The sequence below is a fragment of the Myripristis murdjan genome, chromosome 21 (assembly GCF_902150065.1).
Source record: "Myripristis murdjan chromosome 21, fMyrMur1.1, whole genome shotgun sequence".
Classification (NCBI taxonomy): domain Eukaryota; kingdom Metazoa; phylum Chordata; class Actinopteri; order Holocentriformes; family Holocentridae; genus Myripristis; species Myripristis murdjan.
The window spans coordinates 8413982-8427446 of NC_044000.1; the positions used below are offsets into that span (position 1 = coordinate 8413982).

The window sequence follows — 13465 nt, forward strand, 5'->3', positions numbered from 1 at the left end:
CAAGGAGGAAAAAAGAGAAAAAGAAAAAATGCGCCTTGGCAGAAATTGATTTAGCAATAAAATAATAATAATAAAAAAAAACATTTTACTGGTTTGAAATAATATACTGAGGTAGACTTTGGGCATACTGTGGATTTTTTTTATGAAAAAGAATTGTGGATTTGTCCCCCATTATTTTCACTGAACTGTAGGTGTCTGACAATGAACTCTACTGATCGACAGCGTTAATGAGTATGAGTATAGAGTAAGAAAGATTTATATTTTCAACTATTTCTTTGACTAGGATTCACGTTAAAATAGGAGAACTGTTCCTTTAAATAGGCACTTGCTGCACAGCATTTTCTATCTGTTCAATGTGGCTGCATAGTTTGGTCAAAATAGTCCTTTTATGTTAAAATGTTTCAATAGTATTTCAAGCATACACAATGCTGCTGAAAATCAAAACCCAATAATCTGGCAACACAAAACCACTGACATTTATCCCAAACTACTCAAACTATTGATTCAAACTGTTGAGAATATAGACAAAGTGCTTTATAGTTTGTCACTCTCCATATGTTTTCATGATTTTTTTTCTCTCTTATTGTCGCCCTGAAGTTGTAAGATGCTCCTCTTTCTCACGGTTGTCAGTGTGCACCCCACTGTGGCACCCGCAAACCAGGGATATGATGCTCAGGCCACAGTGTCACAGCAGCTGATGGAGCGTTTTAGTTTGGAGCAGCTGTCGTGGTGCTGACGTAAATGGCACTGGCGCACAGGGAACAGGCTGAGGTTTGCTGTATATGGCGGTGAAGCAGGTGTTCAAACAAATGCCACTCTGGTGCCTTCATCAACTCAGGTGCCTCTGTAGCCGTCCACACACACAAAGAGGCATCTGGAGATCCACTAATTGAACACAGGCATCGACTATCACACGGCAACTGACATGACAGCTCACATTATGTCCTGTTTTTATTTTATTTTGTCTCATTTTACCCGCAATTCTTCCAACCAAAAAATAATTTTAGTATTTTCAGAAATCCAAGGATGTCAAATTATTCTACAAATCCTTCCATTTAATTTTTTAGCCTTGTTTTGAGCTACTGCGCTGTTGAACATAGCGCACACTGTTCCTCAGTTAGAGTTTAAGATGAATAATCAGTTTTTTTGCTAAAATCCAAAATGACATGAGTCAAATCATGTAAGAATTAATATTGTCTTATTGACCTCGAACACCTACATATTCATGCTTCAGTTTTGTTAGAGCATCGCTGTGGAGAGTTGAACTTGTGACCTTAGAAAGTATTTTTCTATCGCTCTTACCAACAAGTCTCATCGCTACAAAATTACTTATCTGCGGTGTAGTTTTATTATGACCTTTGCTTTCTGTTGTTTTTTTTTGTTTGTTTCTTTGTTTTTTATTTATTTATTTAATTCTCGGTCAGTGCATACAGAGACTAGAACAGGACGACAGCATGAGTTACATGAAGAAGCCAATCACAAGTGAAAGACAGAAGTGTATTAATAAATAAAAAGGAGAGGGTGAGTGAATAAATGAATGAAAAAGATAAGATAAACTGAATAACAAAAATTACAAAGATGGCACTCCAGTACCGACGCTACGCTCAACATATAAGCTTGTCAAATATTCCTTTTCATGCTTTTAATTGGAGGTTCTTTTTCTGTTGAATAAATTTAAACAATAAACAGCTATGTGTTTAATGTAGTAGAGTATAAAGTACTTTTTTGTGATAGGCCACGCCCACCACCACACTCCCGTTCCACCAGTCAGTGTGAAAAAAAAAAATCTGTCTCACCCCATGACCAAAGTTTCCACAAAGTTTTGCCATGTTACTTTGATTTGGAAGTTCTGCATCTTTTCATGAGACGCTGCGCCCACTGTAACACCCCATTTTGGCTAATCTACATAATTTGCGCTTTCCTGGCCCGTGAAAAATGGCTTTCCAGAAAGTTTTGCCTTGTTATGTGAATCCCTTAGGAAGTTATATATCTTTTTGATACCCACTTCCACGCCCCTTTTGGCCAATCAGAATGAAGAAGAGCTCTTTCTTGGCCTATGACTAACTTTTCCACAAAGTTTTGGGCACATCCTTTCTAAACTTTTTCAGATATCCTGCTAACAAACACAAAGACAAATGGATGGAATTGAATGAAAACATAACCCCCATCATATGGCAAAGGTAGTATAAGAAATTTACAGGTAGGCAAGATGGATTTGGGGTTGGAGAGTGGGATGGCGTGTAAGGCTCAGCATTTAGCTGGTGTGTTGGGAGGGACAGCTAAAGTTTGGGAAGATTAAGGATTGCATCAGGCAGAGGCAGAGGGAGGGAGCAACAGAGGCCAGCTGCATATCACAGTTTAGGGATGGGATGATATTTAGGGTAGAGCCCAATCCAGGACAACCACCCAACCAGCAGGCAGGAGTCTGTTCATTATGGGTTGCCCTACATCAGAGTTTCATGTCTTCATTTCATTTCATTTATAGTCTGTCCCATCTGTGCCGCTCTTCATTCGAGCACTCTGAAATGATTAAAGTGACAGTTGGGATCAAGTCTTCCTGTAAGTCCTGAGGTCCAACATGAGGTCAGGCCCAGGCAGCACCAACTGTCATGTCCAGAGAGCTCAGGCAAATGACCCTGAGGCTGACATAACAGAATATAAATATTATATCAGATACAGTCAATAACAAGTTGTCAAAGTATGATGAGTAAAAAAGAATGCATGCATATATTGATGGTCTATGCGCGTGTTTCTGATATATGTATGCATGTGTGCATATGTAACAAGGCATATGAATGTGTTTTTGTGACATTAAGCTGAGTTTTCTGTTTAAATTTAAAGCTAAAGCATACCACTTTGTCCTGTTTAAGACACTGAGTGTGACTGCTAACAAAGACATGGGGGACCAAAGAAAATCTATAACCATCCCAACAATCACTGTGAAGCAAAAAGAACTTTCACCAAGGTGATGTCAGGGTGCCCTTTTGTATTAAATATTTTCATTCATGAGATTTCAACTGTATTTGCTTCTTTGAACAAATCAAAAAAGTAATACAGTCTTTAACAAAGCCAGCTTTCATAAGTTAAAGTGTAGCTTTGCACGCACCGATCGATTGAACTATGAGAATAAAATAAGTTTTTCAAAGATCACCTGGGGACATTTGCTTTGGCTCTGGCGGCTACGAGAGGAGTAGCATTTGGGAGTAACAGGCTGATTTGCAAGGTCTGGCTTTCAGAGGTGGAAACCCGAGCGTGACTGAGAGGAGCCAACCCCAGCAGTCCTGTCAGAAGACGGAGGGGTGAGACAGCTTGACAGCTCCCATACAAACAGCTACAGTCAAACCGCTCACCAGAGAGCCGCAAAAGAAGAGGGCTGCTCTGTCACAAAAAGTGAGCACTTGATGTGTTATTCATGATATTTGCAGCGGAGGAGTCCCCTGGATGAGTCTGTTAAAGACAAAGGGAGGAAACAGTCAGCTCTATTCCACACGGGCCTCTCCCTCTAATGGGCTGTATTGGCTTAACAACTCATCTAACTGCCTCAGCCCAATGAAATATGCATGCATGTGCTCAGCGAATCAGGATGAGTCTGCTCACCCTATGGCTCCTCGCTATAAGGTAAATTCACCTTATCAAGCTATCAATCTATCAAGCTTCCAGTGGGGTTTTTTTCATGACCTGAGATAACATTTTCTAGTTTGACTAAGTCGCCATCAGTCGCCTCACCCCTGCCAGAAGAAAAGGACTCCCACACATTCCATGGATAATGCAGAGGATGAAGCCTTTCTCTGTCAGTGGTAAAAGATTTCTCCACCGTCACAGCAGTAACAGCAGATATGATCAGCCTGCAGCTTTCACCTCCTGACCTCCCCTCCGCCTCAAGTATCTGATAGAGGGAGCTTACAGACTGGCAATCGTATTTAAATACAATAGAAGAGGACACCATCACAGGAGTCTTTCATTTACATTACCAGATTCTGATTCTTATTTATTTAATCTAATGGATCGATCTAAAAGGATAGATCTTTAACACAAACTAAGGAATTTTCTTACATGCTGTCCTCGGTCTGTCTGTCTGTAATAAAGACATGAGCTGAAACACAGATGGGTGGTGGACAAAGGATTTTGGCAGGTACTGCTTTCTATTCTCTACAATGCTTTTGCTTTTACATTCAGACAGAACATGGCATTCGCCCCCCAGGCAGTTGTATTACATAAATTTCAAAACCTTTGATTGCTTTCCAGACCTTTATAGCTTCCTGTTGTTTTGGGAATTCTGTTATTTTGGAGCTTGAAAATTACAGATAGCCTGGCCATACCTCCTGTTTTCAAAAAGTAGATACTTTTCAAACTTAAAGTCCAGTACGAGTCACATGGCAACACAGTCTGGAGCTCATAATGCCACTTCTGCAAAACAAAATAAATAAAAACAAATAAATAAATAAACATCTTTTAACCTCTGCTCAACTGCCAGCTTCAGACATTTGATATAATTCTATACCAATGCATAGTGGGTGACTTCCTAAATCTCCATATATTATATTATTACTTAACTGAGTTAGGATGTGCCAACAATTGGAAGAAAAGTGCACAACAGCAAAGCCAATGCTCCCTCAACTCTGCATGTGCAGTGCTCATTGCAATGCACCTTGGGCCTGGAATTGATGAGTGTCCTCTCAGTCACTCAGCACAGGGGTCAACATCATCAGAGGGTCCCAGACAAGTGGAGCTGCTCCTCATATTTTTGGGGCAAATAAACCAATGGCGCAAAGTCTTGTCTGAGCAAAGGGCTTTGGCGGACTCATAGGTTTTATCAGTCTGTAAATTTGTTCTTTTTGTTCTTCCACATGGGAGAAATCAAATTTTGAACTGAACTTCTTCATATATTCCACACAATAACTCCCCTACTGATTGACTTTAAAGCCTAAAATTGTCCATAATGCTTGAAATCCCTTGCTGATCCTTCAGTTACTGGGTCAGAAATTATATACACGATACTCCCCAAGAACCCTTTTCACTGTGGTGCACCCTGTATGACAAAGGTGCAGGACATGAAAATATTCTATAACATTTTTAAAAGTTACAGTTACACACTTTTCAGTCCACTTATCAAAGGTATTTGGTTCTGTGTGTGTGTGTGTGTGTGTGTGTGTGTGTGTGTGTGTGTGTGTGTGTGTGTGTGTAAGACATTTGTAATTTAAGTTGTGAGTGATGGAATAATTTTTTTTTTCAAGGTAAATTACAGTCTTGTTTTCCTTTGAAAGTTTACTTGGGGGCTCTTGAGATGATATCATACATGTTGTAGTTGAATCTGGTGAGATATGTTATTGCAATAATTTCTTACATTTAAGAATTGATTGAAAAATGTAGGAATTGTTCCCTGTCTTTTCTGCACCATTATTTCATCTGTAACCATGCTTATTTTCCAACCAAGCTCCTGCTGACCGATTACCTCTATCTATCTATTTATCTATCTATCTATCTATCTATCTATCTAAATGAGTTCTTCATTTATATGTATAAAAATGTATGCTGTCATAAACTTTCAAATAATTTAATCTTGCAAGTTTACGCTTCTGTCAATATTTCAGAAAAAAAGTCAAAGAATAAAACTGAGTCAGACATTCCGACTTTTATAGTGACACATTCACAAACATTTACTTCTCTGTACTGTTTTGTTCCATTTCACACAGGCATAGTTGGCCAATCAGAATTAGCTATTTCATCTTATATGGCTTCTTGCTGTATATAAAGCGAGTTTACTTGTGTATCCACTTCTCTCTAAAACAACATTGCCTAGGATGGCTTCATCTGAAACGGCCAGCAAAATGCTGCTCAGTGTGCCCCAATACGATTAGCATCATCAGTCCCCATAGGCAGTGCTCAAGTGCCTCTGTGCTGAGCATTTGCTTGTGGGGTAGCAGATCTGTTTGCTTACTTTCTGCTTGGAGACTCATTCAGCATCGGCCATGTTGCCTTCTCCATGAAGCTATAGCTGTAAAGGGATTGCATTATGTGACAACGGCATATGACCGCCTCAGTAAGGGCGTTACCACCGTGGTGGAGGCCTGGAATGACCAACCTCCAGCATGACGACAAGGAACAGCTCTTGGATGTTATGCTGCTCACTGCTTTGTTTGGAGTCTGCATCTCTCTTGACACTTAGCAGTTTAGAAATCACAGGAGGGGAGGAGATGGTGTTTGCCTTTAGTTAAAAAAAGGGGGAGGCATGTGTCTGCCTGACTTGTGTGCACATGGTGAAAGTCAATCAGGTCTGTGTTTTACTGGATGTGAACGTATCATGTCGCAGTGGGGGATCCCATTAAAGGGAGAGGCCTGGGCAGTCTGCCCCTGAAGTTGTTGAAATGTGTACATTGCAAATGTTAGTGCACAGTCAGCCAGATGAGTAGTAAGCCAATAAAGCCCTGCCAGAGAGCGCTAATGTTTTAAAAGTTCAGTCCTTTGACATACATACCATTGATCCACTTTGCATCCGGGTCATGCACTTGGAAGTTTCTTTGAAAGAGGTCATCCAGTGTCAGCTGAGAGCCCAAGGACTTGTTACCATCATCTACAGGGCAGGTTGCAAAATAAATTGAAATATATTAACTCAACTACAATCAATCAGTTATCAAAGTTTATTCTGCAATATTAGTTACTGAATCTTAGCTAATACTGATTACTTTAATACCATTTAAAAAAAAATAGTTTTAAAATAGCTATGGCCTATACAGTGTATAAGCACATGGGGTGAGTTATCATTATGCTTATTTTTACTTTGTAGCATTGTGCCCAATGTCAGCCATAGTGGCGCCAGAGAGAGAGAGAGAGAGAGAGAGAGAGAGAGAGAGAGAGAGAGAGAGAGAGAGAGAGAGAGAGAGAGAGAGAGAGAGAGAGAGAGAGAGGATCACAGAGAGGGCAGGATGACATGTGAGACAAGTGCTCCAGGCTGCTTTTGAACTTAGAATGCAGTTATGCAATGTGCCTTTGACATATGAGCCATCGGGACAGATGAGTTTGAGTACCTTGAGTACAAATATTAATACATACGGAATTGGGCTCGAAATGACCTGGGCCAAGTGCTCTTAGCAGGCTGACTTTAAGTCTGTTCTGAAATTAGTGATTAACTGGTTGTTTTCAACCTCAGCTAAACTGTGTCAGTTACTGTAAAATTGATTCCAAAAAGGGTTGAGCTGGTTACGTGATTCCATGTTGTGAAAAGATTTCTTATGAGTCTCACCTCTTGACAGAAGAACAATGGATAGTCCAATGAGTGAAAGCACCACAAGAATAACCAGAAGAGAGATGCCAATGCCCTTCCAGTTCCTATCTTGTCCAATGTCCAGGTCCTACAGAAAAGTAAGACAAAGAAATAATGAGTAAATATATATCATTTGGAGGAGAAAAAGAGACATCTCTTACAAAATGACTGATATAACAAAATGAAAACAAATTGTGGTTGGAGCTTTATTCCTTGGTTCTTCAAATTTCTACGCTTTTACAGACTGGATGTTGAACTTCGGTAAATAATTTTTTTAGATGACTTTATAGCATCTTGGAAAGGAGCTCCTCCATTGACAATTCTTATCAAGAATAAGTGGCAGGACAGCCTGATGTTTAGTGAAGAAGCTCCCCACCTTGAGGGCTGGGTTCAATTTCTCTGCGACCCTAGCTGAAGTGTCCTTGAGCAAGATGTGCTTAAGTGCTTAATCCTACCTACTTCAGGGGCTCTACAGTGTGGCTGAGCCTGTCCCAACAAGTAGGTTCAGAAAGAACTTTCCCCTTTGGGGATTAATAAAGTATAACAAATTGAAAGTACTTATTATGCTCTGTAGGTGGTTGGTCTTTTTATGAAGTTGCTATATTAGTGTTTTTGCAGGCAGGGAAATGGTGTCCCTCTAGCATCTGCAACCTCACACCTCTGGTACTGTAACAAAATTAACAAATCTGTCAGAAGTCAAGAATATTATTGAATGACATATTGAATGACATATACAAGTATTAGACGTATGATTGTCATAATATGAAAGGATACCCAATTATTAGTTGGACAATAAGATCTAAACACAATATAAGGGATTCACAAATGTACTCTTCTCTGTATGACAAATTTGAGCTGATTAATACGTAACAGTGACTCACTGACAAGATGGTGCTGCAAGAGGTTGGATGGATATGTTTTGTTGTTGTTGTTGTTGTTGTTGTTGTTGTTGTTGTTGTTTCTCAGACTTGAAAATTCATTGTTCAAATATGACAGTTGTCTTAAAGAATGGCTGAGATCTATGAATAATCTCCTGTGAGCTTTGCAGAAGTCAGACTTGACTGATATTTGATATTATGGAGAAGGACAATCCCCAGATAATGTCCATACAAACAAAAACTTTATTTTTTACACAATTTTGCCTGACTTTTGATAAAGCTTTAATCCAGTGTTCTTAAAAAAAGTCCTTCCTCATTCACTATGAAAGGATTTAATGCCAATGGATTTTGCCACTGAAAGGCCTGGTGGATTTTTGTACTAGGCAGTACTGGTTATAGGCATGTTATAATAATCCTGTACTAATATTATAGTAATAATCATGCTGTTACTGTTGTTGATTAACGTGTGATAGTGTTTATGAACTGAAGCAGTTCTAAATTTGCTATGGCCTTTTGAAAAATAAATAAATAAATAAATCTTGGATATTAATTTTAATAGGCCAGTATAGCCCAAATAATTTGAGTGTTTACTTGGCATGTTGAAATAACATTTTTTTATATAGACTTTACTGTAAGGATACATGAAAATAATAATAACCTATTTATGAGGTAAAATTAAGTCAACACTCTGGTGAACCAATACTTGGATTGAATTTTCAACTAGTTTAACTGGTGGAATTAACCCCGCATTCTAGTAAATATGAACCAGCATCTGGACTGAATATTCAGCCCATCTTGGTGTGTCAGATTAAGCCAGCATGGAGTTGGTCCAGTGGTTAGCCAGCAATCTAGTAGACTCAACCCTGCTTTTTTTAGGGTGTCATCCAAGCATCAGTAGCCTCCTCGCCTGTCCCCTCCCCACTGTGGGTGTTAGTGATGTCAGCTATGCTTGATCCTGGTTTTGAGTGTTTGGGTGACAGGGAGTAAAAAGTTGCGTCAAGCTGGTCTCACTTTGCCAGGATAAGACCAGAGAGAAGGCAAAGACATGTCCCCTGTGAAATAGTGGCTTTATGCTACTGGGTGATGTTACTGGGACCTTTCAGGACCCAGTGATGTTCAGAAAATCTCCTGTGGACGGCCTGGTAGTATTATTATTATTGTTATTATCTTTATTATAATTGTTTTTATTGTTATTGTTATAAGTATTAGTATTATTGTTGTTGTGATGTGAAAAGTATGATATTATTAATATTCTTTAGGCAACAGTAATCTTTATACTATGATATTTGGAGGTTCCATAGTTCACATCTTTTATTCATACAATAGTAAGACAGGGTAACATACAATAAAACATGCAGTAAAGTAACACCATTTTTTAGGGCTGTAAGGTGATTACTGAAAATTAAATCATCGTATGAAACATGGTCCCTTACGCTCTTTTACAACTGCGAAAAGTTATCTAACTTATCTAAAAGTTCTTATCTAAAATGATCTATCTTAAAAATATCTACTATGTAAAGCATTACTCCCAACACTTTCAATCCATTCCATTTATGCTGAGAGCAGCATTTAATTAAAAAAACACACAAATATATCCTCTGGAAAAAAAAAAGTTGGAAAAAACAATGGATCTAGAAAAGCTTCAACATTTTTTCTACATGACTCTTTGCTGCTGTCTGAAATGTGTTGAATGCAGTGACACAGACATAGAACAACAGGCAGTGCATTATTTGGGGGTACATTTTGTATTGAAGAAAACCAGAAGTGAGACAGAGGGAGTGAGAGATGGGGTAAGAGATTTTTTTTCTTCTATTGTGGAGTCAAGCTTTGAAGCAACATGTGAAAATGGAGCATTTTTCTTTTTTTCTTCTGATTTTTTCTTCCTTCGTGGAGTCAAGGCCTTGATGCATCTTCTGAAGAAGGATGGTTTCTTTGACTTTTTCTGGAAATCTTCTCCATCTTTGCCATCCTCTTCTCCAGAGTCTGGCACCTCTTCCTGTTGACTGTTGTCCTCATCAACTATGAACTCCAGTACTGTGGGCATCACAGCCTGCTCCTCCTCGCTCATGGCAGTCTCTCCTTGGAGCATGTCTCTCTGCAGTGCTGCCTTCTCGTCCATCTGTAATTTAAGCAAGGTGCTGAGCTCCATGTTTCTCTCTATCATCAATTCCCGTAGCAATTTCAGGTCCCCTATCTTCTCATTCAGTACTTCATTTTCCTCTTCTAGGGCCTGCTTGTGCTTAATCTCTGCTTCGAATCAACATTGAGCTCCTTGTTGCTCTCAGTTGTCTCTGTCAGAGTCTTTTTTTAGCATCTAGATTTCTTGGTGGAGCACTTGCCTCTCTTGTTCCAGAGCCTGTTTTCATCCATTTCTACCTTAAGCTTGTTGTCAGTTTCCTGGAGCTCATCCACCTGTTGCCTGGGAGCTTCCCTCTCCATTTCAGATGTCTTCAGCCTGTTGGCTTGATCATCTCTTTGTTTGCAGAGGGCTGTCTTCACTTGGCCAAGGACCTTCTTCTCAGCTGTCTCGGTTTTGAGCTTTGAGGTCAGCTCCTCAATTCTAAAATTATTTTCTTTAACAAGTTTTTTATGGTACTCTATCTCTTTACAACATACCACCTCCTTCTCCAATGCCATGCACATCACAGCCTGCGCTTTCTTGCTCCTGTCCCTCTCTTTTTGGAGAGTGTCAGTGAGCTCTTTCATCTCTTTCTACAGGGCTGCTTTCTCTTCCTTCTCCAATCTGAGGTTGACACTGAGCTTCTTGTTGCTCTGGGTTGTCCCTGCCAGAATGTTTTTTACCTTCTCCATTTCTTGGTGGAGCGCTTGTTCCTGGAGCTTATTCACCTCATCACTCTTTTTTTCAAGCATGTCAGTGAAGTCCCCAGTTTCTATCTGCTCTTCATTCTTGCTTCCTTCCTTCTATACTTTTTCTCTCAGGCCTGTTACCTTCTCCTCCAGTACAAAGATTTTCCACAGGAGGGCCTGGTTCTTGGCCATCTCTTCGTTGAGGTTGACACTGAGCTCCTTGTTGCTCTTTGTTGTTTCTGCCAGAACCTTTTTTAGCTTCTCCATTTCTTGGTACAGGTCTTGCCTCTGTTTTTCCAGAGTCTTTTTCTCTTACATCTCTGCCTTGAGCTTGCTGTAAAGTTCCTGGTTTCTCAAGGTCTGCTCTTTTTGGAGGCTTTGCAGCACCTCCAGGTTTTGCTGGGATGCCTCCTCAGCCTTCTGGGCTATGAGCCTCAGGGCCTTGGTTTTCCAGAGCACGAGCTCCTCTGTTTCTTGATGAATTGTCTGTCTTTCTTTGGACAGGCCTTTTCTTTCTGGGCAGGAGCTGTCATCACCCCGCCCCCATTCGCTCAGAATCAGCCGATGTCTGCCCTGTACTTGGCTGCCTGACATTCCTGCTCGTTTCCTTCATAAAAACGTTATTGAGAGAACAGATATATTTGATTTATTTTCATTTTACTATATTACCGTGATCCAATCTCCTGCAGGCAGGTGCAGCACACATCAACACAAAGGTGTTACGCCATGACGTCACCAGAGGGAGGATACACAGGTACACACATTGACACCAAGGTGTCAACTCATGACATCACTTCTGTCAGCAGTAAACCACAGCAAGTCACATGTATGGTACTGCAGGGTGAAGAGAAAGGTCGGACAGAAACGTGTAACGATGGATGGCTGTAATGTCTGTGCATGGTGCAGTAATCAGTAGACAATACTTAGCTTACGCCAGGGGGTTATAAACATGATGGGGAGGCTGGCCGTTTATTCCCATCATGTGTGTTTTAGCGTTGTACCACTTGTTGTTATCCATGTAATGTTAGCAGCTAAGTTAACGCGTGTGCTTCAGTTGTTGGTACTCAGCCGTTAACACAGCAGTAATGAAACAGGGAGTAACAGTAGGACTTTGTGTGATGGTGAAAGCTGTTTTTTAACTGCTGTTTCAGATGAATAGACATACATCGCACTTCAGTGGCAGTAGAAATTATGACAGGAACGTGAAACGATGGTTGCCTTGCAACGTCTGTGTTTTGCAGAAATACCACGCAAAGGAAGACAAATCATACAGTCACACCTCGTCTTTATTCAGGAGTGCAACAGAAACTTGGTGTCTGTAGTGGGATCAGCAGTGCTCCAGATAAGCAGTGTGAGACTGAAACCTCACCACATAAACACTGGATGTGGAGCAGCAGAGGGAGATCCTGGTTCAGTGAAGGTCTGAACAGCTGCAAGAGGTGTGTTGGCAAGCTAAAGTGTTAGCTGACAGGTAGACAGAAAGCACATGCTGGTCAGGTCAGTAAGTGAAGCTGCTGATTAGGGCTGGGACAGTATGCTGATCTCCCCATTCGATACTATAATGATACCTGGGTGCTGATTTTATATGTATTGTCGTTATGTTTTTTTTTTCAATTATGCTCTAGTTTGTGGATGTAAAGTTTCATGAGGCTGATTATCCTGAAGGTCACAATGGGTCATTTTATACGGTGATGCCAAGTTTCAAAAAATTGTCTCACTACAATGAAATAGCTGCTACTGGGGCAAACATCATTTCACATGACTAAAATTGGGCTCACTGAATCCACAGGAGTCTCCAGTGGCCGCAGTGTGCTGAAATACACCATTCTGCAAAAGGTTAAAATATTATATTGGTACTGCATGCTAAAACCTGCATGTGCCCCAGGCTGCATGGGATTAGAATAAGGTGGGCATGTCTGCAAACGACAGACCTGTGTGTACCCATAGACCCCATTCTGATTCAGACATCTTGAGGTCAGAGGTCAAGGGGCCCCTTTGAAAATCATCTGTCCTGTGTAGACAATCCAATTCAGAACAGGGCTGCAGGTTTGGCTAAACACATGATGGCTTTTTTATACTGCTGGAAAACTGCGATTCCAAATATCTCTAACCAGTTCAGTGTGTTTGCAGTGCTGAGTGGCACAGATGGCGGACTGTTGTCGTTGTCAACATTCACATTTTTAGCTTTGTATGAAAATGTTGCCATACCACTGGTTTTAAAAAGGTGGATTGTTCTCTTGTATTTCTCTTGGCTTCCTTTTTATTCACCATCAATACTGTTCCGCCCCAACTTGGTGACTTAACACTATTATCATGCTTATTCTTTGCTTTTCAACATAACCTTTAATTTCTTTTCTTTGTCTTTCTCTGCTTGCTTTCTTTCTGTCTTAGGTTGGAACAATCATGGTGGAACACGTCCAGCAAGCTTAGGTGGCGAGGCCGTACCCCTGCATCCTGATAGTGGGACATGACGAGCAGCGCTCCTCTCCGGCAGCTCAAGCTTTGGAGCAAAGCTCAC

At 40.5% G+C, this 13465-nt stretch overlaps 1 protein-coding gene across 1 annotated transcript in view; it reads right to left on the reverse strand.

Annotated features, from left to right (window-relative positions):
- Positions 1-10845, reverse strand: part of LOC115380181 (inactive dipeptidyl peptidase 10-like) — a 57813-nt gene extending 46968 nt beyond the window's left edge. Inside the window, exons 1-4 of the mRNA XM_030081269.1 lie at positions 10479-10845; positions 10040-10389; positions 7241-7349; positions 6476-6571 (exon numbers count right to left, since the gene is read on the reverse strand). Coding sequence (XP_029937129.1) covers positions 6476-6571; positions 7241-7349; positions 10040-10389; positions 10479-10845 — 922 coding nt within the window. The remainder of the gene's footprint in view (positions 1-6475; positions 6572-7240; positions 7350-10039; positions 10390-10478) is intronic.
- Between the last annotated feature and the right edge of the window lie 2620 nt (positions 10846-13465).